This window comes from Tachypleus tridentatus, chromosome 4, assembly GCF_004210375.1.
Source record: "Tachypleus tridentatus isolate NWPU-2018 chromosome 4, ASM421037v1, whole genome shotgun sequence".
In the NCBI taxonomy this organism is placed as follows: Eukaryota; Metazoa; Arthropoda; class Merostomata; order Xiphosura; family Limulidae; genus Tachypleus; species Tachypleus tridentatus.
The window spans coordinates 107,736,949-107,764,104 of NC_134828.1; the positions used below are offsets into that span (position 1 = coordinate 107,736,949).

The 27,156-nt window shown below is 32.2% G+C and overlaps 1 protein-coding gene across 3 annotated transcripts in view; it reads left to right on the forward strand.

Annotated features, from left to right (window-relative positions):
• Positions 1–27,156, forward strand: part of LOC143249858 (lachesin-like) — a 235,792-nt gene that overhangs the window by 158,984 nt on the left and 49,652 nt on the right. Inside the window, exon 1 of one of the 3 annotated variants that reach the window (XM_076500419.1) lies at positions 23,384–23,524. The exons of the other annotated variants lie outside the window; for them this stretch is intronic. Within the exon in view, the coding sequence (XP_076356534.1) occupies positions 23,509–23,524 (16 nt within the window). The 5' untranslated portion in view covers positions 23,384–23,508. Of the gene's footprint in view, positions 1–23,383; positions 23,525–27,156 lie in introns of those variants that run through there. 3 annotated transcript variants of the gene reach the window in all.

Consider the following 27,156-nt stretch of genomic DNA (forward strand, 5'->3'; position numbering starts at 1 on the left):
GGATGGGGATTCGAACCCGCGACCCTCAGAGTACGAATCAAATGATTTAACCACCTGGCCATGCCGGGCCCGCTGTAGGTTATTCATCACCTTTCACATTTTTATTGTGGCTTACAACAAAATAAATACTCAATTGTAATTCTGGTTTGAAATAAAATTGCCATATTATTACTATTAACAAGCTTTAGGGGAATAATTTAATTGTATTTGTTTGAACTCTACTTTTTTAAATTATAAGTTAATATTTTGCATTATATTTTGTTTGTTTTAAACAGAAAGCTACAAAATATTCTATCTTCACTTTTCCTCTGTGGGTATCGAAATTCAAACTTTTGCGTTTTAGACATTCAGAATTACAAGACATTTTTTATTATTATTAAAACTCTTCCGCGTGTTCATTTCTTTATCTTTTTTGTCTTCGTGGTTTACAAATAATTGGAAAATATCTGCAACATGTACTGGAGAGATTGTAGTTGTTTTTCTCTGATTTTATTGTCAAAATAATTAGAAAAGCTTAATTTTTTGTTAAAAAGAGATATAAAGTTAGAGATAAAACATTTGTTGTCTACAGTCAAATGAAAAACCCAATGTTGACATAAACGCTTCTGAAAGTATCCAACATTTAATAACGTTCCAGCCCTATACAGATCGAAATTAAAAATAATAAAAAACTACAGGGGTAATATAATCCGTTGAGAAATAATTATGTCAGGCTCCTGAATGGACATTCTGCCTGGAGTAAGTATTTTACAGTTTTCAGTAATAAACAGAGACAAAAACATGTGATCAATTTACTTATCCTTAACGATTTGTATAATTTGATAACGTACAAATTACGATATTTAATTACTAATACACCGATAAAGCTATTCTATCGTATTCAACGTGTGCGTTCTCGAAAAGAAACCCCAAGTGTTTGGGATACCTGAACACCTGTGCCACACTTGCCTCTTCAAGCTTGTGAGTTAAAATATAAATGCATTTTCAGAATCAGAGACTTTGGTTTCCAGAAGGGGACAAAGAATTTGTTTTTTTTTTTTAATTTCGCCTAAAGCTACACAAGGAATATCTTCGCTAGCCGTCCTTAATTTGGCAGTGTAAGACTAGAGGGAAGGCAGCTAGTCATCACCACCCACCGCCAACTCTTGGGCTACTCTTTTACCAACGAACAGTGGGATTGACCGTCACATTAGAACGTCCCCACAGCTGAAAGGGCGAGAATATCTGAGGTGAGGTGGATTCGAACCAGTGACCCTCAGATTACGAGTCTAGCGCCCTAACCACTTGGCCATATCGGGCCAGTGGACCAAAATGTATGTGTTTTATTATAGCAAAGCCACATCGGGCTTTCTGCTGAGTTCGCCGATGGGCCAATGAAACAAAATACGATACCAGTTTCGACAATAGTAAATTTACCTATCCTCGGTGACATGAAGGCTAGATTACCCCAGAAAGACATTTTAGCACCCCATACAAACTGTAACCTCCCAGGAGTCCTGAAATTGATCTTCCTAGCTCCAAAACTGTGAGAGCAGTTCGCGAACATACGAACAAATTCACATACAACATGAATAAATATAGTATAATGTAATTTCCATAACGAGTTCCTAAATGTATATAATATCCTGTTGTTTATATGATTTTGCTAATTCTATGTTTTCACTACATGTTCTGAATGTTTAATTTACCCGTTGATTTTGCTGGCAGTGTAAATCGCCATATTGGAGGCTCCAAGTTCAAAGTTTATTCATCCCTACTTTAGAGCTTCTGAACATGGGAAGGGCAATCAGTTAATAGAACCCGCTAGATACTCGAGTAATGGGGTTGACTTTTTCTCACGCGCTTGCAACCAAAAATGTGGAATGCGTTAAGTAGCATATTGCTGGTTCGAACCTTGAACCTTTTGATCCGCAACTGAACACGTTATCCAGTTACGCTACCTACAGTCCGAAAGAGGTACCGTAAACCGCCAGCGAGATAACCAATCAATGAGCAGCTAATGTTAATTACGGTTTGTTTGTTTTTTCATTTTCTAAATGTTTCTCTAACTAGCGCTTAGCCAATCACTGTTTACAGCGGCTCGGCATGGACCAGTGGTTAAGGCTCTCGATTCGTAGTCCGAGGGTCGTGGGTTCGAATCCCGGTCGCGACAAACATGCTCGTCCTCACGTTATAATGTGACAGCCAATCCAACTATTCGTTGGCAAAAAAGTAGCCCAAGAGTTGGCGGTGGGTGGTGATGACTAGCTGTCTTCCCTCTAGTCTTACACTGCTAAATTATGAACGGCTAGTGCAGATAGCCCACGAGTAGCTTTGCGCGAAATTCAAAACAAACAAACGTATAATCCACTAATTATCAATACTGTTTCAATATTATCATCCATTATTCTTGCATGTATTTCAGGACTTCTGTTTAGAATAATGTTTTACTCTATTAACGTGTCAGTAATAATACTCAACATTTACCCTAAAGTCTGGAAGTCATTTTTGTCTTTGTTTTACACTGTGGGTTTATTTTCGATTTTTCACCAATTACTATTCATCCAATCACTTGCTTAACTTATAAGTTTTTGTATTTATATTCATTCACAATTTATATAATTGTATTAGCTAAGGACGTTTGTGTGAATTACACTGACTCATTTACTGCTCTGCAACATTTTTATAGCTATCTTAGTTATTGTGAGTGCAGAGTCAGTTTAATATTGGTGTAATTATTACTATGATGCAATGTTTTCTGTTACTTTAAATATAACAATTTATAAAAATCTGTCCTTTTTTCTCTCGATTGAAGGAAAATAAACTTATTGATTTCCAAGTAAAAACTAATTTAACTGTAAAATTATTTTTACGTAGAATTTAAACTTTTTTAAGTACTGCAAAGATACACTTATTCTTCACTTATTATTTTCTTTCATCATATTCAGTGCGTTATTTATGACTTCATAAACAGAGTTTATATCTTCCATGATTATTACTTATCACATTTTGATATGCATACGGGCTTAGCGCATAATGAAATTACGAGGTCGAAGTGTTCAATGAGTGAACAAAAAAATATTAAGTTATATAGCACCTTATATATGCTTTTCATAAGTATGGCTAAATTAAAAAACGCTTGCAAAGGTTTCATTGTCCTGAAGTTTTTACATTATCTACAGTAACTCCTGTACACCGAATCCGAAAATGATATCCATTTTCCACCATCACGTACAGATTTTTCACAAAACGCCAAAACGAAATACCTAAAACAAAGACATGATGAATGAGAATGTATATTCGTTTGACATTAATGTTCCGTTTTCTTCAGTTTGTTTCATTCTTTGTTAACAAACACAATAATAAAAAAATTATATTGTAGTTAACGAAATTGATCAAAGTTAGTTTTTTTTTCTTACCGATTTGTCAAAAAAAATCCTTATATGATAGAAAAAAAACCGAAAGTTATTAGTGAAATTTGTGTGGTTCAATTATGGAAAATTTGTTATTAAAACCAAAACAGCTTTTATTAAGTTTAACTTCTTAGGCAGGAGTCATCAATCGGTAGAAACTGAAATCATAATCCGAGAACAACCAGCATATAGAAAACTCTGTTTTTATGTGTGTCGTGAACGAAATTATATGTCATATTGTCTTAAAAGCTAGTTACGTTAATTAAACAATTTGGTATGTTAATTTACGAACTTCTACCTTTTTATTTATTTGTATTTTGTATTATATATTATTTTTTGCACTTCTTTGAAGCCCCACCAGGTGGCTCAGCGGTAAGACTAAGGGCTTTCAACACGGCTTAAATAGCACGCATAACTCGTGCCGAAGTAGTAAACAAAGGTTTCGAGGATTACTTAGCATCGTTACTTTTATATGCAGATTAAAAACTAACCTAACACTTTGATGGACGCCAAACCTCTCGTAAAATATTATTAAATTGCGGCTGGAAATTACGGTAAGAGCGAAGAATCAATACTTGTGAAAATTACGATTTTGTTTTATGACACTGCATATTCCCAGTTGGACCTGTATATTAAATTATTTACTAAATTAATTGTTTGTCCTGACCTGTTATTGATTTTTTTTTCATTCGTAGTTTGATTATGGTCAATATTTTAAAATCGTTTTACGATTTTTAAGCGTTTCATGGGCAGAATTAGTAAGCGGCACATCTTTTAATATGTGTGTGTGTTTTTTTCTTATAGCAAAGCCACATTGGGCGATCTGCTGAGTCTGTTTTTGTTCGTTTGTTTTTGAATTTCGCCCAAAGCTACACGAGGGCTAACTGCGCTAGCCGTCCCTAATTTAGCAGTGTAAGACTAGAGGGAAGGCAGCTGATTATCACCACCCACCACCAACTCTTGGGCTACTCTTTTACCAACGAATAGTGGGATTACTCGTCATATTATAACGCCCCCACGGCTGAAAGGGCAAGCATGTTTGGTGCGACGGGGATTCGAACCCGCGAACCTTGTATTACGAGGCACATAAATTTGTGAATGACGTCAAGTTTCGTTTTGATGCATGAGTAGATAATAGGCAAGCGAACTTTATAGTGCTTGGTAGGGTTTAATGTGGTAAAGCCGACACAACAACTCTGTTATAGAACATTTAATTAAAGCTATAATGAGTTATTATGGCAAAAATCAACATGAATTTCGGCCCGATATGGCCAGGTGATTAAGGCACTCGACTCGTAATCTGAGGATCGTGGGTTCAAATCCCTATCTTAGCAAACATGCTCGCCCTTTCAGGCGTGAGAGCGTTATAATGTTACGGTCAATCCCACTATTCGTTGGTAAAAGAGTAGCCCAAGAGTTGGCGGTAGATGGTGATGACTAGCTGCCTTCCCTCTAGTCTTACATTGCTAAATTAGGGACGGCTAGCGCAGATAGCCCTCGTATAGCTTTGCGCGAAATTCAAAACAAACCAAACCAACATAAATTTCTCCTTATTTATAATCCTGAGGGTGAAAATATATATTTGTTTTACTGTATTAGCCAATAATGTGACCAGTATAAAGATATTCCTAGTTTAGGTGTAACCCACCCATCTTTATTCGGGGAAACGTTCTCTGGATTCACATAAGATGTTATAACATTGTTAAATATGAAAAGACCAACACCAAACCCACAGGAGATAAAAGCTGTGGTAAGTCCAACATTTTCAGGAAACCACTGAAAAGAGAAAATGAAAACATTCTTAAAATAAGAAATTGGGCTATATCAACAACCAAATGTTCTCTAACAAACATTTTGATTTAAGGAACATTTGGAATTTTCAGAAAATTGCATTCAAATTGGGCGGAGAAATTGTCCTTTACTTTAAAACAGAGTAGGTTAACAAACGTAAATACTGATTTCTGAACTGCAAGACATATAAACAACACCAGAAGTGTTGTACACAACTTTACTAAAATAAACACGTGGTTAAGGCGCTCAACTAATAATCCGAAGGTCTTGGTTTCGAATCCCCATCATACCAAACATGCTTTCCCTTTCAGCCGTAGGGATGTTATAATGTGACGGTCAATCCCACTATTCGTTAGTAAAAGAGTAACTCAAGAGTTGGCTGTGGATGGTGTTGACTAGCTGCCTTCCCTCTAGTCTTACACTGCTAAAGTAGGGACGGCTAGCGCAGATAGTCCTCGTATAGCTTTGCGCGAAATTGAGAAACAAATAAATAACTTAATATATTTTTCTTTTTATGTTTAGTACCTTCTAGTTTTTGTCTTGACCAATACAGCGCTGCTCAGACGTGCAAATTTGTTACTGCAGTTCATCACTAAACTACAAATTCCTATTTCTACTTAATTTTTCGAATCTTAATAAGTGCAATACTGATTAAAACGCTGCTAACTTGTAATTGAAGCTGTCACTTAATTTAATAAAGCGGTTTTAAAAGTTTGATATATTCTTATACAAGCAAAAAACCAAAAACCAGTTCCTTGCATGAAAGCGACACGGATTTGTTAAAATAATACCATTCACAAACAAAAACCAGTTCCATGCATGAAAGCGACACGGATTTGTTAAAATAATACCATTCACAAACAAAAACTAGTTCCATGCATGAAAGCGGTACGGATTTGTTAAAATAATACCATTCACAAACAAAAACCAGTTCCATGCATGAAAGCGGTACGGATTTGTTAAAATAATACCATTCACAAACAAAAACCAGTTCCATGCATGAAAGCGACACGGATTTGTTAAAATTCACAAACAAACTTAATATTTCTTTGCCATCTCAATTTTCAGATTCGGGTTTTGGAACTTCCATGCTACCCTTTTTGTCTCTGCTAGTAAAATAAAATATTATTGACAATTATCAATTTTACAAGTGAAAAGATTTATACAAACATTGAAACTGAAATAACCTCTAGTCCTAAAATACGCTGGTTCGTGTAAACTTAAAGGACACAAACACTCGGTAGACTTTACAGGATAGCTACCTTGTAAAAAGCCATGTTGTATCAGTTAGCTATTTCTGTTTGAATTTTTAGCGCAAAGATGCGGAACGGGCAATCTCCTCCAAGACCACATCGCGAAATCGTATCGTGGCTTTTAGCCTATTTTAGCCTATTAAGTATGTGAAGTTACCGTTGATCAACCCGAGGGGGGAACAAATTCTCAAGTAAATTATCATTCAGCTTGTCGAATAAAAAATTAATAATTAATTGTCATAATTGAAAAAACGTTTAGGCTGTTCCTTGTGAGTTAATAAACTTACATATATCCTACAACCCAGTTCTTTTGTTATATAGTTACTTTGTTTTTAATCAATACGATTAAAAATTATTACAATCACAATTACAGTTTTCGGATCAAAGAAATGATCAACTAATTTTACGCACAGCTGAAAGATTAAATCTTTCTGAATTAATCTATACCGTAGTTCAAATGTTTGCTTTTATTGCTTTTTACTCACGACGATTTTTAATAGATTTTTTTTTTTAATTTTTATTTTAGGAATATAAGGACAGTTGAAAATCTTGAAATGAAAATAATTAACACTGATTTTAGTACCGATGGTTTTCTTTCGGCCCGGCATGGCCAGGTGAGTTAAGGCATGCAACTCGTAAGTTGAGGGTCACGGGTTCGCGTCCCCGTCGCACCAAACATGTTCGTCTTTTCAGCCGTGGGGGCGTTATAATATGACTTTTAATCCCACTATTCGTTGGCAAAAGAGTAGCTCAAAAAGTTGGCGGTGGGTGGTGATGACTAGCTACCTTCCCTCTAGTCTTACACTGCTAAATTAGGGACGGCTGACGCAGATAGCCCTCGAGTAGCTTTGCGCGAAATTAAAAAACAACAACAAACAAATCAGAAGCATAGATGATTTGTATCAAAGAAAAATTTTGCTTTTACGGAAAATAAAAAAAATAAACGGACTAAGTAATTTTTTTTTTAAATTTTGTAAAATACTTTTAAACGTATTTAGAAGTTTTTATTCCCGTAAGAGTAAACATTCAGATAGGAAAGAAATAGTTTCGGTAATAAAGGCCAACTCGAATATCTCTACGAAAAACATGGAGGCGTTATGTTCGATCAATCCCACTTTACGAAATTAAAGGCTGCCTCAGTAGTTAGCGGCGTGGTATTGACTAGTTTTCTTCTCTCTGGTCTATCATTTCAACATTAGGGACAGCTAGCACAGACAGCCCTCGAATAGCTTTGCGTGAAATTCTACAAGAGACCAACAAATAAATCTTATGATAAAAAAGTAAAGTCCACTAAACAATAACACGGAATTATTTATTATAAACGCCTTTAAAGATTGACTTGAGATGCGCTATTATACAACCCTTTAAGTGATAATTTGGAAATATTCACTTACTTTAGATTATTGACTATAAGGTTCTCTAAAGATATACTTATGGTTATTGACGGTTAGGTCCGTCAAAGACTGACTTAAGATTACTGACAGAAATGCTTCCTAAATATTTACTTATAATTTTTTGATGCAAATTTTTCTAAAGATTGACTTGGATTATTATTGAATGTAAAACCTTCTAAAGATTGACTTGGATTATTATTGAATGTGAAACCTTCTAAAGATTGACTTGGATTATTATTGAATGTAAAACCTTCTAAAGACTTATTTGCGGTTATTAACGATATAGTCATCTGAAACAAAACTTGATTGGGATTATTTTTTGACTGTATATTTTTAAACAGGCTGATTTGGGTTTATTAGCTATAAGATCTTCTAAATATTAATTTGGATTTATTTATTGTAACGTCTTCTGAAGGCTGACTTGATATTACTTACTGTAAAGTCTTCTAAAGGCTGACTTGATATTACCGACTGTAGAGTTTGTTAAAGATCGACTTGATATTACTTACTGTAAAGTCTTCTAAAGGCTGACTTAATATTACCGACTGTAAAGTTTGTTAAAGATCGACTTGATATTACTTACTGTAAAGTCTTCTAAAGGCTGACTTAATATTACCGACTGTAAAGTTTGTTAAAGATTGACTTAATATTACTTACTGTAAAGTCTTCTAAAGGCTGACTTAATATTACCGACTGTAAAGTTTGTTAAAGATCGACTTGATATTACTTACTGTAAAGTCTTCTAAAGGCTGACTTAATATTACCGACTGTAAAGTTTGTTAAAGATTGACTTGATATTACTTACTGTAAAGTCTTCTAAAGGCTGACTTAATATTACCGACTGTAAAGTTTGTTAAAGATCGACTTGATATTACTTACTGTAAAGTCTTCTAAAGGCTGACTTAATATTACCGACTGTAAAGTTTGTTAAAGATTGACTTAATATTACTTACTGTAAAGTCTTCTAAAGGCTGACTTAATATTACCGACTGTAAAGTTTGTTAAAGATTGACTTAATATTACTTACTGTAAAGTCTTCTAAAGGCTGACTTAATATTACCGACTGTAAAGTTTGTTAAAGATTGACTTGATATTACTTACTGTAAAGTCTTCTAAAGGCTGACTTGATATTACCGACTGTAAAGTTTGTTAAAGATTGACTTGATATTACTTACTGTAAAGTCTTCTAAAGGCTGACTTAATATTACCGACTGTAAAGTTTGTTAAAGATTGACTTGATATTACTTACTGTAAAGTCTTCTAAAGGCTGACTTGATATTACCGACTGTAAAGTTTGTTAAAGATTGACTTGATATTACTTACTGTAAAGTCTTCTAAAGGCTGACTTAATATTACCGACTGTAAAATTTGTTAAAAATTGACTTGATATTACTTACTGTAAAGTCTTCTAAAGGCTGACTTGATATTACCGACTGTAAAGTTTGTTAAAGATTGACTTGATATTACTTACTGTAAAGTCTTCCAAAGGCTGACTTAATATTACCGACTGTAAAGTTTGTTAAAGATTGACTTAATATTACTTACTGTAAAGTCTTCTAAAGGCTGACTTAATATTACCGACTGTAAAGTTTGTTAAAGATTGACTTAATATTACTTACTGTAAAGTCTTCTAAAGGCTGACTTAATATTACCGACTGTAAAGTTTGTTAAAGATTGACTTGATATTACTTACTGTAAAGTCTTCTAAAGGCTGACTTGATATTACCGACTGTAAAGTTTGTTAAAGATTGACTTGATATTACTTACTGTAAAGTCTTCTAAAGGCTGACTTAATATTACCGACTGTAAAGTTTGTTAAAGATTGACTTGATATTACTTACTGTAAAGTCTTCTAAAGGCTGACTTGATATTACCGACTGTAAAGTTTGTTAAAGATTGACTTGATATTACTTACTGTAAAGTCTTCTAAAGGCTGACTTAATATTACCGACTGTAAAGTTTGTTAAAGATTGACTTGATATTACTTATATTACTTAATATTACCGACTGTAAAGTTTGTTAAAAAGTCTTCTAAAGGCTGACTTGATATTACCGACTGTAAAGTTTGTTAAAGATCGACTTGATATTACTTACTGTAAAGTCTTCTAAAGGCTGACTTAATATTACCGACTGTAAAGTTTGTTAAAGATTGACTTGATATTACTTACTGTAAAGTCTTCTAAAGGCTGACTTAATATTACCGACTGTAAAGTTTGTTAAAGATTGACTTGATATTACTTACTGTAAAGTCTTCTAAAGGCTGACTTAATATTACCGACTGTAAAGTTTGTTAAAGATCGACTTGATATTACTTACTGTAAAGTCTTCTAAAGGCTGACTTAATATTACCGACTGTAAAGTTTGTTAAAGATTGACTTGATATTACTTACTGTAAAGTCTTCTAAAGGCTGACTTAATATTACCGACTGTAAAGTTTGTTAAAGATCGACTTGATATTACTTACTGTAAAGTCTTCTAAAGGCTGACTTAATATTACCGACTGTAAAGTTTGTTAAAGATTGACTTAATATTACTTACTGTAAAGTCTTCTAAAGGCTGACTTAATATTACCGACTGTAAAGTTTGTTAAAGATTGACTTGATATTACTTACTGTAAAGTCTTCTAAAGGCTGACTTAATATTACCGACTGTAAAGTTTGTTAAAGATTGACTTGATATTACTTACTGTAAAGTCTTCTAAAGGCTGACTTAATATTACCGACTGTAAAGTTTGTTAAAGATTGACTTGATATTACTTACTGTAAAGTCTTCTAAAGGCTGACTTAATATTACCGACTGTAAAGTTTGTTAAAGATTGACTTGATATTACTTACTGTAAAGTCTTCTAAAGGCTGACTTAATATTACCGACTGTAAAGTTTGTTAAAGATTGACTTGATATTACTTACTGTAAAGTCTTCTAAAGGCTGACTTAATATTACCGACTGTAAAGTTTGTTAAAGATTGACTTGATATTACTTACTGTAAAGTCTTCTAAAGGCTGACTTGATATTACCGACTGTAAAGTTTGTTAAAGATTGACTTGATATTACTTACTGTAAAGTCTTCTAAAGGCTGACTTAATATTACCGACTGTAAAGTTTGTTAAAGATTGACTTGATATTACTTACTGTAAAGTCTTCTAAAGGCTGACTTGATATTACCGACTGTAAAGTTTGTTAAAGATTGACTTGATATTACTTACTGTAAAGTCTTCTAAAGGCTGACTTAATATTACCGACTGTAAAGTTTGTTAAAGATTGACTTGATATTACTTACTGTAAAGTCTTCTAAAGGCTGACTTGATATTACCGACTGTAAAGTTTGTTAAAGATTGACTTGATATTACTTACTGTAAAGTCTTCTAAAGGCTGACTTAATATTACCGACTGTAAAGTTTGTTAAAGATTGACTTGATATTACTTACTGTAAAGTCTTCTAAAGGCTGACTTAATATTACCGACTGTAAAGTTTGTTAAAGATTGACTTGATATTACTTACTGTAAAGTCTTCTAAAGGCTGACTTAATATTACCGACTGTAAAGTTTGTTAAAGATTGACTTGATATTACTTACTGTAAAGTCTTCTAAAGGCTGACTTAATATTACCGACTGTAAAGTTTGTTAAAGATTGACTTGATATTACTTACTGTAAAGTCTTCTAAAGGCTGACTTAATATTACCGACTGTAAAGTTTGTTAAAGATTGACTTGATATTACTTACTGTAAAGTCTTCTAAAGGCTGACTTAATATTACCGACTGTAAAGTTTGTTAAAGATTGACTTGATATTACTTACTGTAAAGTCTTCTAAAGGCTGACTTAATATTACCGACTGTACCGACTGTAAAGTTTGTTAAAGATTGACTTGATATTACTTACTGTAAAGTCTTCTAAAGGCTGACTTAATATTACCGACTGTAAAGTTTGTTAAAGATTGACTTGATATTACTTACTGTAAAGTCTTCTAAAGGCTGACTTAATATTACCGACTGTAAAGTTTGTTAAAGATTGACTTGATATTACTTACTGTAAAGTCTTCTAAAGGCTGACTTAATATTACCGACTGTAAAGTTTGTTAAAGATTGACTTGATATTACTTACTGTAAAGTCTTCTAAAGGCTGACTTAATATTACCGACTGTAAAGTCTTCTAAAGGCTGACTTAATATTAAAGTTTGTTAAAGATTGACTTGATATTACTTACTGTAAAGTCTTCTAAAGGCTGACTTAATATTACCGACTGTAAAGTTTGTTAAAGATTGACTTGATATTACTTACTGTAAAGTCTTCTAAAGGCTGACTTAATATTACCGACTGTAAAGTTTGTTAAAGATTGACTTGATATTACTTACTGTAAAGTCTTCTAAAGGCTGACTTGATATTACCGACTGTAAAGTTTGTTAAAGATTGACTTGATATTACTTACTGTAAAGTCTTCTAAAGGCTGACTTAATATTACCGACTGTAAAGTTTGTTAAAGATTGACTTGATATTACTTACTGTAAAGTCTTCTAAAGGCTGACTTGATATTACCGACTGTAAAGTTTGTTAAAGATTGACTTGATATTACTTACTGTAAAGTCTTCTAAAGGCTGACTTAATATTACCGACTGTAAAGTTTGTTAAAGATTGACTTGATATTACTTACTGTAAAGTCTTCTAAAGGCTGACTTAATATTACCGACTGTAAAGTTTGTTAAAGATTGACTTGATATTACTTACTGTAAAGTCTTCTAAAGGCTGACTTAATATTACCGACTGTAAAGTTTGTTAAAGATTGACTTGATATTACTTACTGTAAAGTCTTCTAAAGGCTGACTTGATATTACCGACTGTAAAGTTTGTTAAAGATTGACTTGATATTACTTACTGTAAAGTCTTCTAAAGGCTGACTTAATATTACCGACTGTAAAGTTTGTTAAAGATTGACTTGATATTACTTACTGTAAAGTCTTCTAAAGGCTGACTTAATATTACCGACTGTAAAGTTTGTTAAAGATTGACTTGATATTACTTACTGTAAAGTCTTCTAAAGGCTGACTTGATATTACCGACTGTAAAGTTTGTTAAAGATTGACTTGATATTACTTACTGTAAAGTCTTCTAAAGGCTGACTTAATATTACCGACTGTAAAATTTGTTAAAAATTGACTTGATATTACTTACTGTAAAGTCTTCTAAAGGCTGACTTGATATTACCGACTGTAAAGTTTGTTAAAGATTGACTTGATATTACTTACTGTAAAGTCTTCTAAAGGCTGACTTAATATTACCGACTGTAAAGTTTGTTAAAGATCGACTTGATATTACTTACTGTAAAGTCTTCTAAAGGCTGACTTAATATTACCGACTGTAAAGTTTGTTAAAGATTGACTTAATATTACTTACTGTAAAGTCTTCTAAAGGCTGACTTAATATTACCGACTGTAAAGTTTGTTAAAGATTGACTTAATATTACTTACTGTAAAGTCTTCTAAAGGCTGACTTAATATTACCGACTGTAAAGTTTGTTAAAGATTGACTTGATATTACTTACTGTAAAGACTTCTAAAGGCTGACTTGATATTACCGACTGTAAAGTTTGTTAAAGATTGACTTGATATTACTTACTGTAAAGTCTTCTAAAGGCTGACTTAATATTACCGACTGTAAAATTTGTTAAAAATTGACTTGATATTACTTACTGTAAAGTCTTCTAAAGGCTGACTTGATATTACCGACTGTAAAGTTTGTTAAAGATTGACTTGATATTACTTACTGTAAAGTCTTCTAAAGGCTGACTTAATATTACCGACTGTAAAGTTTGTTAAAGATCGACTTGATATTACTTACTGTAAAGTCTTCTAAAGGCTGACTTAATATTACCGACTGTAAAGTTTGTTAAAGATTGACTTGATATTACTTACTGTAAAGTCTTCTAAAGGCTGACTTGATATTACAGACTGTAAAGTTTGTTAAAGATTGACTTGATATTACTTACTGTAAAGTCTTCTAAAGGCTGACTTAATATTACCGACTGTAAAGTTTGTTAAAGATCGACTTGATATTACTTACTGTAAAGTCTTCTAAAGGCTGACTTAATATTACCGACTGTAAAGTTTGTTAAAGATTGACTTGATATTACTTACTGTAAAGTCTTCTAAAGGCTGACTTAATATTACCGACTGTAAAATTTGTTAAAAATTGACTTGATATTACTTACTGTAAAGTCTTCTAAAGGCTGACTTGATATTACCGACTGTAAAGTTTGTTAAAGATTGACTTGATATTACTTACTGTAAAGTCTTCCAAAGGCTGACTTAATATTACCGACTGTAAAGTTTGTTAAAGATCGACTTGATATTACTTACTGTAAAGTCTTCTAAAGGCTGACTTAATATTACCGACTGTAAAGTTTGTTAAAGATTGACTTAATATTACTTACTGTAAAGTCTTCTAAAGGCTGACTTAATATTACCGACTGTAAAGTTTGTTAAAGATTGACTTAATATTACTTACTGTAAAGTCTTCTAAAGGCTGACTTAATATTACCGACTGTAAAGTTTGTTAAAGATTGACTTGATATTACTTACTGTAAAGTCTTCTAAACGCTGACTTGATATTACCGACTGTAAAGTTTGTTAAAGATTGACTTGATATGACTTACTGTAAAGTCTTCTAAAGGCTGACTTAATATTACCGACTGTAAAGTTTGTTAAAGATTGACTTGATATTACTTACTGTAAAGTCTTCTAAAGGCTGACTTGATATTACCGACTGTAAAGTTTGTTAAAGATTGACTTGATATTACTTACTGTAAAGTCTTCTAAAGGCTGACTTAATATTACCGACTGTAAAGTTTGTTAAAGATTGACTTGATATTACTTACTGTAAAGTCTTCTAAAGGCTGACTTAATATTACCGACTGTAAAATTTGTTAAAGATTGACTTGATATTACTTACTGTAAAGTCTTCTAAAGGCTGACTTAATATTACCGACTGTAAAATTTGTTAAAAATTGACTTGATATTACTTACTGTAAAGTCTTCTAAAGGCTGACTTGATATTACCGACTGTAAAGTTTGTTAAAGATCGACTTGATATTACTTACTGTAAAGTCTTCTAAAGGCTGACTTAATATTACCGACTGTAAAGTTTGTTAAAGATTGACTTGATATTACTTACTGTAAAGTCTTCTAAAGGCTGACTTGATATTACCGACTGTAAAGTTTGTTAAAGATTGACTTGATATTACTTACTGTAAAGTCTTCTAAAGGCTGACTTAATATTACCACTGTAAAGTTTGTTAAAGATCGACTTGATATTACTTACTGTAAAGTCTTCTAAAGGCTGACTTAATATTACCGACTGTAAAGTTTGTTAAAGATCGACTTGATATTACTTACTGTAAAGTCTTCTAAAGGCTGACTTAATATTACCGACTGTAAAATTTGTTAAAAATTGACTTGATATTACTTACTGTAAAGTCTTCTAAAGGCTGACTTGATATTACCGACTGTAAAGTTTGTTAAAGATTGACTTGATATTACTTTACTGTAAAGTCTTCCAAAGGCTGACTTAATATTACCGACTGTAAAGTTTGTTAAAGATCGACTTGATATTACTTACTGTAAAGTCTTCTAAAGGCTGACTTAATATTACCGACTGTAAAGTTTGTTAAAGATTGACTTAATATTACTTACTGTAAAGTCTTCTAAAGGCTGACTTAATATTACCGACTGTAAAGTTTGTTAAAGATTGACTTAATATTACTTACTGTAAAGTCTTCTAAAGGCTGACTTAATATTACCGACTGTAAAGTTTGTTAAAGATTGACTTGATATTACTTACTGTAAAGTCTTCTAAAGGCTGACTTGATATTACCGACTGTAAAGTTTGTTAAAGATTGACTTGATATGACTTACTGTAAAGTCTTCTAAAGGCTGACTTAATATTACCGACTGTAAAGTTTGTTAAAGATTGACTTGATATTACTTACTGTAAAGTCTTCTAAAGGCTGACTTGATATTACCGACTGTAAAGTTTGTTAAAGATTGACTTGATATTACTTACTGTAAAGTCTTCTAAAGGCTGACTTAATATTACCGACTGTAAAGTTTGTTAAAGATTGACTTGATATTACTTACTGTAAAGTCTTCTAAAGGCTGACTTGATATTACCGACTGTAAAGTTTGTTAAAGATTGACTTGATATTACTTACTGTAAAGTCTTCTAAAGGCTGACTTAATATTACCGACTGTAAAATTTGTTAAAATTGACTTGATATTACTTACTGTAAAGTCTTCTAAAGGCTGACTTGATATTACCGACTGTAAAGTTTGTTAAAGATTGACTTGATATTACTTACTGTAAAGTCTTCTAAAGGCTGACTTAATATTACCGACTGTAAAGTTTGTTAAAGATCGACTTGATATTACTTACTGTAAAGTCTTCTAAAGGCTGACTTAATATTACCGACTGTAAAGTTTGTTAAAGATTGACTTAATATTACTTACTGTAAAGTCTTCTAAAGGCTGACTTAATATTACCGACTGTAAAGTTTGTTAAAGATTGACTTAATATTACTTACTGTAAAGTCTTCTAAAGGCTGACTTAATATTACCGACTGTAAAGTTTGTTAAAGATTGACTTGATATTACTTACTGTAAAGTCTTCTAAAGGCTGACTTGATATTACCGACTGTAAAGTTTGTTAAAGATTGACTTGATATTACTTACTGTAAAGTCTTCTAAAGGCTGACTTAATATTACCGACTGTAAAGTTTGTTAAAGATTGACTTGATATTACTTACTGTAAAGTCTTCTAAAGGCTGACTTGATATTACCGACTGTAAAGTTTGTTAAAGATTGACTTGATATTACTTACTGTAAAGTCTTCTAAAGGCTGACTTAATATTACCGACTGTAAAATTTGTTAAAAATTGACTTGATATTACTTACTGTAAAGTCTTCTAAAGGCTGACTTGATATTACCGACTGTAAAGTTTGTTAAAGATTGACTTGATATTACTTACTGTAAAGTCTTCTAAAGGCTGACTTGATATTACCAACTGTAAAGTTTGTTAAAGATTGACTTGATATTACTTACTGTAAAGTCTTCTAAAGGCTGACTTAATATTACCGACTGTAAAGTTTGTTAAAGATTGACTTGATATTACTTACTGTAAAGTCTTCTAAAGGCTGACTTGATATTACCGACTGTAAAGTTTGTTAAAGATTGACTTGATATTACTTACTGTAAAGTCTTCTAAAGGCTGACTTGATATTACCAACTGTAAAATTTGTTAAAGATTGACTTGATATTACTGGCTATAATTATTCTAGAGATTGACTTGATATTACTGGCTGTAAAGTATTCTAAAACTTGACTTGGGATTATTGTTTGATTTATTTCTTCACTAAAATTTGACCCATAGTAACAACGAAACCTGATAGACATGAAGAAGTCTTTGTTTGTTTTTAACAACAACTGAATTGTTCATTCACATTATGACAAAATCAGTAAATATTTATTTCCCTTGATTAATGTATTAGATTATAGTAATATGTTAAATCAGATGAATAACAGTCAACATCTTTGATAAAAAAACAAATTAAAAATAGTTTTAGTGCTTAATTATAAAGTGGGAACTATCTTAACTAACTGTATGTATTCCATTCAAATAACGAAAACCTTCGCTTTTGTTTCTTTTTCTACAGAAAATCACTATACATTTGGTCCAAGAAACGTATTATGAACACGATGTTATGGATAATCTCATTTGATGGAAACATGACGCATATATGATTTTAAAGAACATAAGAATATTCGTTATTGATTTCCCGATTATTGTAGTTAGATATCACGTAATGGTCTATATAAAGATTTATAGCAAGCTGCAATCAATGTGCCACTATACTAATGCAGATGGAGAGAAAGATTATTCTGGAGCGAAGTCAGATATAAGTCCAGCCTTTTAAAGTGAAATGAATTACATACAGACATAAGGAAACTACAGCAGTAAATTGTAATGCACATATTCACTTGTTGTTGTTGTTTCATTTCAAAGCGCAACAAAAATTATGAGAGATCATCAAATTTAGATTTATAAATACACTAAAATACTTTTGAATTAGTGCATTTTATTATTCTAATCTAATATTACGTACTGAAAAAAAAATATTTTGATTCGACGGATGAAAGAGTTACATGACGAAAACAACACTTAATGGTGAATAAAACAATTGTGTGACAGATGAAACAGCTATGTGATAAATAAAAATGAATAAAACTGTTATGTGATAACGAAACAGTTACGTGAAGAATAAAATAATCTATCTTTACCAAATTTGATAGAATTACTCTTAATGTTACATCATAAAATATCAAGAACAATTAGTTACTCTTAATTATTAACAGAATTACTTTGTGACTTTAACTGTATCTTAATTTAGTTACTCTGAATTATTAACAGAATTACTTTGTGATTTTAACTGTATCTTAATTTAGCTACTCTGAATTATTAACAGAATTACTTTGTGACTTTAACTGTATCTTAATTTAGTTACTCTGAATTATTAACAGAATTACTTTGTGATTTTAACTGTATCTTAATTTAGTTACTCTGAATTATTAACAGAATTACTTTGTGACTTTAACTGTATCTTAATTTAGTTACTCTGAATTATGAACAGAATTATTTTGTGACTTTAACTGTATCTTAATTTAGTTACTCTGAATTATTAACACAGTTATTTTGTGACTTTAACTGTATTTTAATTTTTACTTTGACGGTTATTATTTTTATAGTCTTTGATAAACAGAAATATTTTATGAAATATGCCACTACTGAAACTAGAACAAGCTTTTATTTTCTGTAAAATACTAACACAAAGTCTGGTTTGTAGACCGTCTAACTCCGATGGCATTTTTCCTACAAGACTCGTTAGAACGATCTGTGCTCTGTGTCTCATGATCATGCCGTTTTCTGTCATGTGGTTATTTCGAGGTAAGTAGACCAGATGACACTGAACGCATAATCTCAGTCACGAAACATGATTAGTAACATCACAAAAACAGACTAGTGTCCGAAATGGAAATAGATCACTGACCACACGTATCCATGACCTCATTAGTTATATTAAACTTAAATTTGGAGAAAGAAAAGTGAAATTATGTGTTTAGGTGTTTAAAGATTAGGGACATTTAATATCATCAACTTATTCTTCAACGTAAAGCTGTGTTACATCAGATAACTTAGAACTGATAATAATGCTCGTGGTAAATAAATTACAAAAATTCGATTGCAGCATTACGACCGTAACCCAGAATACACGTATCTGGCTGACAATACGAGCTAATGTTACATGCTGCTCGTTTATATTAACGAGAATTTTAGCTCTATCTTTTTTCATACGTTAAATAATTTATCATCAGTGTTTGTTTTTATATGTTTTAATATCATCGTGACATCCATTAATCAAAAACGTCTCATGTTCAGATTTGTTTTATAACAGTATTTAGGTTGATAAAAAAAAACACACCAAAATATACTGGTAATGGAAGTGAGATATTACTACCAGAAAAATTAGAAGAGACATTTTTTTATTCTTCTATATTCGCTCAAGACTTTTTATATCACAAACAATTTGTTTCCTTGTGATGACGAGAAACCCACTTGAAATAAAAATGTTTTCTCAAAATGGCTGGTATGGGTTTTAGCACTTTAATTAAAATAAAGTACAGAACAACGTTTCGACTTTCTTTGGTCATCTTCAGATTAACACGTCTTGATAATACGATTCTATACCTCCACTAGAATTAATACCAGAAATCAGTATAATGTCTGGACGCTCAAATGGAAGAACCTTATATTCGTTACAGTATGTAAATGAATTTTAGAGGATATGACGTAAGACTTATTCTTTATGTAATCCTATCAGATTTTCTATGATAATTAGCTGCAGGAAATATTATATCTTAAATAGGAAAACTGCTTTGGGTTTACGAGTCTATTGTTCTCATTCGTCGATTCACAAAATAGTAATCGAATTAAATGTATCACATAAATGTCTCGTGAATTGTATTGAATTTATAAATTAAGATGTGTATTTATGAAACCAATAAAAATGTTTGAGTTATACACCGTGACGTATATAAAAAACCAGTGATAATTCGATTACTATTTTGTGAATCGGTGAATGGCAACAATAGACTTGTAAGCCCAAATAGGAAATATTTAAGATATAATATTTCCTAGAGCTAATTATCATAGAAAATATGATAGGTTAATATAAAGAATAAGTCTTACATCATATTCTCTGAATAATAATAATGAGGACATATGAAGGGCCCGGCATGGCCAGGTGGGTTAAGGTGTTCGACTCGTAATCTGAAGGTCGGGTGTTCGAATCCCCATCCCACCAAATGTGCTCGCCCTTTATAATGTGACAGTCAATCCCACTATTCGTTGGTAAAAGAGTAGTCCAAGAGTTAGCGGTGGGTAGTGATGACTAGCTGCCTTCCCTCTAGTCTTACACTGCTAAATTAGGTACGGCTAGTGCAGGTAGCCCTCGTGTAGCTTTGCGCGAAATTCAAAAAACAAACAAAAAAACAGGACACATGAAAATAAAAAAAAATATCCAAATTGTCAAACAACGTGTACTTGTGAAAGCAGAAATAATATCCAATATATCAAACTGTCTATAAGTGTGAAATATATATTTATCTAAGAAAGCAAATAGTTTATAGGTCAACGTAATGTTGGTATTCAAGATATCAATATGTAATATCAAACTTATAATAGTATTCAAGATATCGAACTGTGTTTGAGTGTTAAACCTGTGATAATTACTAAAGCATCAAAGAGAACACCAGTTTGAAACTTATTATAATTATAAAGATTTTTAACAATGTTATCTTATTAAACAAGTGATGATGTTTAAAATATGAAATAATAAAATAACATTATGAAGTTAACTGCGAATTCTTTTGTTGGCCTACATGAAATTCCTCTTAATTTGTTAACTGTGGCTCAGAATACAAAAAAAACATGTAAAAAAGATAACGTTTTAGGCTTACCTTTTGTTCCCCACGAAGCTTTACTTGCAATACCAGAACTCATCATTGTTGTTGCACGATAAGAACCCCAATGGATAAGTTAAAAGTAATGTGGAAGGAAAAAATTACTTGCAATTAGAATTGATTTCATAACAAATTTTAAGCTTATTGGTTTTCCAATATTTTCTCAGCTTTCAGCATTTAAACCAAAAATTTTAACATATTTACGTGTTTTTTTTACTTATTTTTGTTACTCGCCTGTTTCATTAATGGTTTACGACGTATTGTTGATAATTATAATTTGCAACTAAAAATGATCGTACTTCCTGAAGTCTAAACCGCTTTAACATGTCCGATAAAAATTATAAATTTTCTTAAACAAAAAGCTGTTCTCGACAAGCCTCTTAAAGTTAAAGTTTCAAACTATTTTAATGATGTTTCTAACACGTGGCATATTTATCTTTCTTGGTATGCTGTCTTACAATTAATTAGAAAGCAGAACGTGGATGGACAATTATTCATAACAAAATTTAATAAAGTATGATTAATTAAAATAATATTGATAATATAAACCTTCTCGTGCATTACTAGCATATTTGATAAATCTTGAATAATTATTGATGGTTTTATAACTTAATTAACGTTTATTAAAGCAACATACAATGCGAAGTTTGTATGATAAAATATAAAACTATAACAGATCGATTAAGCCTACATTTACCGTAATTGAGAATCGCATTCTTTGATATTTATAACGTGTGGCAATTTTTCACAACACACCTGAAACATAAGATGGCGTACGTTATTATACAACAAGTGAAATATAGGCTGTAAAATCGTTTCATTGCACATGTGAAACGCGAGAATTGTAAGTGTTTATTAAACGCGCAAACCACGTGAGGTAAGTGTTTGGCTAAACGTGTAACAATCAAAATGTGTCAAGTTTTCGTAACGCGTTACACGTGGTGAATGAGGAAAAGTCGGTACCAAAAGGTGTGTCAACTAATCTACTTTTTTTACGCTGTGAATTGACTGTAGTCTTATCACTGATCTTAACAAGGTTAATGCCTAGGGTGTGATTAGCAATCAATCGAATTTATGTTTTTGAACCCTCACAAGTCGTAGACTATTTGTGTGATACGTATAGAAACTGATCGTATGGAAATAGATCATTAACAGACACTGGTTTGAAATGAGGTCTTATAAATATAAGGCATGATTCTTAAAGTGAAAGTGTGAAGGTATTCACCGCGAGTACTGTTGTTGAAGATTCATAATTTAATGTCGTAATCCGAGGGTCGCGGGTGCGCGCCCGCGTCGCGCTAAACATGCTCGCCCTCCCAGCCGTGGGGGTGTATAATGTGACGGTCAGTCCCACTATTCGTTGGTAAAGAGTAGACCAAGAGTTGGCTGTGGGTGGTGATGACTAGCTGCCTTCCCTCTAGTCTTACACTGCTAAATTAGGGACGGCTAGCACAGATAGCCCTCGAGTAGCTTTGTGCGAAATTTCCAAACAAACAAACAAACAAAAATCATAATTTAATGTAATTCTTAGGGTGTGATAACTCGTCAGCTTTGAAAGGATAAACAAATGCTGTAGTATTTTCAGCAAAACAATGTTACTTGTGGCTTTAATTGATTTCATTTTCAACTAAATTCGTTAGACTTTAGTAATTCAAGTAAACGCGAGGTAAGTAATCCATGGATATATATCAAATACAATTTGTAATATGTGGCATATACTAACTGTTAGAGATTAAGGTATGAAAAATAATTAAGAATATGGAAGTTAAGCTAAATTACACGAGTCAAAATTGTAACGATTGAAATTTAAAATATGAGTAACTGACTGCCTGTTTTACACGTATTAAAACTCAGTGTATGAAAAATGCTTAACATTTAAAAGTTAAGAACTGTAAATGTTCATAACATGCGCAAACCACATGATGTGAGTGTTTAATCAAACGTGTAACGATTGGAATGTGTTAAGTATTCGTAATAACAATTAAATTATAAGTAGTTTGTCACAGATTCAAGAGTTAGGGTATAAGTTGTTTGTCACAGATTCAAGAGTTAGGTTATAAGTTGTTTGTCACAGATTCAAGAGTTAGGTTATAAGTTGTCTGTCACAGATTCAAGAGTTAGGTAATCCGAATATGAAATTGAAGTTACAATAAATAGCTCATGTCATATACGTAAGTTCAGATACAATAACTTAATTCCGTTACATATATGAAAGTTAAGTCGTAATAAGTAATCTTCTGACGTGTAGAAATTAAGTCGTAGTACACATTTCGTCTCATGTACGGAAGTTGCAGTAAGTAGTTCAGTTGCTCAACAAAAGTTAAGTTGTCGCAAGCAATTCGTCTCGTACATGAATGTTACGTCGTAGTAAGTATGGTTTGGTTTTTGAATTTCGCGCAAAGCTACACGAGGGTTGTCTGCGCTAGCCGTTCCTACTTTAGCAGTGTAAGGCTAGAGGAAAAATAGCTAGCCATCACCATCCACCGCCAACTCTTGGACTTCTCTTTTACCAACGAATAGTGGGATTGACCGTCACATAATAACGACCCCACGACTGAATGAGCGAGCATGTTTGGTGTGACGTGGATTACGAGCCGAGTGCATTAACCACCTGGCCATGCCGGGGCCCTGTAGTAAGTAATTCGTCTCGTGTACAGATTCACTTATAATAATATTCAGACTTGTACATGAACATTTATTTATTATAATTTAGTTAGTTTCATATAAGAAAGTTATGCCGGAGATAAATTAAACTCTCATATACAAAATTCTTCAGTATCGTAGTTAACTTCTAATAAGTAATTCTTGTCAAATATGAACATTAAATCTATAATAATTAGATACTTGTTACTGTTAAATACAAAGCTGCATAACATGTTATCTACGCTCTTCACAATGAATAGCTTGTCATTTATGTAACAGTTGAGATATAAGTTGTTCGTCACGCGTATAGGAGTTCGGTGTGTGTGTGCGTATATGTTTTTTATGGCAAGACCACTTCGGGCTATCTGCTGTATCCATCGAGGGGTATCAAGTCCCTGATTTTAGCGTTGTAAATCAGTAGACTTACCGCTGTTCTAATGGGAAACGAAGAGTTAGGTTATAAGTTGTTTGTCACATGTATAATAGTTAGGTTGTAAGTAGTTAGTTCGTTTACAAAAATAAACTATAAGCTGTTCGACGCGCTTATAAGAATGAAATTATAAGTAGTTCATCACGTACATAATAGTTAAATTACAAGTCATTTGTCACGTACATAAGAGCTAGGTTATAAGTTGTTTGTCACGTATATAAGAGTTAGGTTATAAGTAGTTCATCACGTACATAAGAGCTAGGTTATAAGTTGTTTGTCACGTATATAAGAGTTAGGTAATATGTAGTTCGTCACGTTTATGTATCTTCGTCGTCCATAACCTATATAAGATATTTATGATCTAGATATTCTATCACTCAGAGAAGAAACGAGTAGCGAAAGTTTCAGAATAAATAACTAGTCATACATTATTACTTTTACTTTTGACTTCTTTTACTGGAATTATTCAATGCAACGTCCAATATTTTTTTTCTCATTTTATGTGCGTTTGTTTGTCATAATAGATATATTTCTGATCTTTTAAATTATTCGAGGAGGTAAAAAAAAATTGAATTATACAGACATTATATACGTTTGGTTGTTTTTGAATTTCGCACAAAGCTACTCGAGTGCAATCTGTGCTAGCCGTCCCTAATTTAGCAGTGTAAGACTAGAGGGAAGGCAGCTAGTCATCACCACCCACCGGCAACTCATGGGCTACTCTTTTCCCAACGAATAGTGGGATTGACCGTCACATTATAACGCCCCCTCGGCTGAAAGGGCGAGCATGTTTGGCGCGAACCCTCAGATTACGAGTCGCACCCCTTAACACGCTTGGCCATGCCGGGCCCATTATATACGTAATTAAATCGTTTGTATCAGGATTGTATCAAACTATCACTTGTCTTAATTACAAACACTGAAGTGACGTTTAACCATATCTCATTTCAAGAATTCGAAGATTATTTTTATTACATTGTACAAAATACGTTGCATAAAAATATACGAAAATTTTATGTCCTTTGGAAAAAAAGTCATATTTTCTAGTGAATATATTGTATTAGTTTTGCTGTTGAAACTTGCTTAATTATACTAAACAAAAAATGAATTGTTCCATGACGCAATGATTCAGTAATTACAGTTTACGTAAATGTGAAGAAAAACACGTGGCATCAAACCGTATAATACGAGCTGTTTTTACACGTGAGAAACAAAATGATACGAACCAAAATTCTAGAGGTTACCTAGTCTCACTCCGACAATGCTTGATTACCCACTAACCAAATCTTAAAATGCAGTATGAAAATCCAATGCAAGCAGTGTTTATTACTCATTCTGTAAGAGGTATTCGTCCATGTGCAATCTGGACTCATGAGCGCAGAAACGACTTCACTTCCAAACAATTAAACATGAGAGTATGGGCTTATCTCATTATACGTTTATTTTCTTGTATTATTAATTTGAAAATAACAAAACATAAATAGTTAGGAGCATAATACTTTCCTGCAAGTGGAAAATATAGACCACGTTCTAACAGAAGCCTTTGTCGAGCAGTCAAGAAATTATTGGAACAATTATATTCTAAGTAACAGTCCAATTCACGTGCCTGAGTGGAAAGCCTCAAGGAAAGTTTTGGGTAAAAATCGAAATATCTAAGCAAACTTAAAGCAGTAAAGACACGAATGATTTGTTAAGTAGGAAGCTCATGCTTTGTTAAGCAGGTGCCCAGAACGTTGTACCAGATCTTTTATTATCGGAACCGTTCAGTACCAATACTTCTGGAGTACATATTCTCTTTGTACAGGAGTGAATAGGAGCACAGATATGTCACTTCTGTAGAGATTATAACCAGTTGCTTGCAACCAGATATGTATAAAAATAATTAAATGGTGTTAATATTCTAATTTGATTATTGGTTAATGTTTTAGCGTTGTGAAAGACAACGCAGGTTATTTTAAATGTTGATTAATGTTTTAACATTGTGGGTGACAACTTAGACGCACGTTACATACAAACAAAACACACTCTTACTCAAACAAATAGTATTTATAAAGACGGACACTTCTCCATACAGATATTATGAGGAAAATAAAACGCAAACACTCCAGCATAACAATTAAAATTGATATTTCTACGCAAAGACAGGCATTCATGTACAAGCATAAAGTGCCTCTAGAAAGAGTAAAAATATCATCTTATGATGTAAAGGACATTATACTCTGGAATAAACAGAATATACTGTAAACATGTATTAATATGAATACGTAAAAGTAAGACATTATAGTTTGGAATAAACAGAATATACTGTGAACATGTATTAATATGAATACGTAAAAGTAAGACATTTATGGTTTGGAATAAACAGAATATTGTGTGAATATACAGAATTAATCAGACTTTATTTTTACAAAGTAAACAGAATATGCTGTAAACATGTATTAATATGAATACGTAAAAGTAAGACATTATAGTTTGGAATAAACAGAATATTGTGTGAATATACATTATTAATCAGACTTTATTTTTACAAATTAAACAGAATATGCTGTTAACGTATTAATATGCATACGTAAAAGTATGACATTATACTCTGGAATAAACAGAATATTGTGTGAATATATATTAATCGAACATTGTAATACTGAATAAGTAAAATGTAGCGAATGTTTTAAAATTAAGAAAACCTACGTTCGTAGTGAAGAGTGCTGCGTTAGAAAAAAAAGACAAGTCGATACTAGTTCAACAATTACAGAAATAATGTAATATTATGTTCGACTTACATTTCGAATTTATTTTACCTTTTCGTGTTAATAAAACAATTCGCAGTTTTTTATTTTCAGCCGTACACGCGAGCAATGTAGACCATTGCATCTGCTTTCGTAGCTTTATTAAAAGTAACGGTTCAAACATGTTTTCATTTATAAATTATGTTGATATATGGATAGAACGTATTGTTTTATAATTATAAGATATGTAAATTTAATTGGAGATCTGCTGAAACGAAAAATTTATTTCGTTTCGATTGTTCATGATTTTGTTAAATTGCTCTGTAGAATTTAACGTAACAAGCTCTGGGTTAATTTCTTCAATAGCTAGCTCGACGTAACCTTTTATGTTGTATATTTGGAATCAGACAGGAAGACTTATATCCTACGCCAAATTCAGATTTTCTTAGCTTTCAATAAAGGCTTT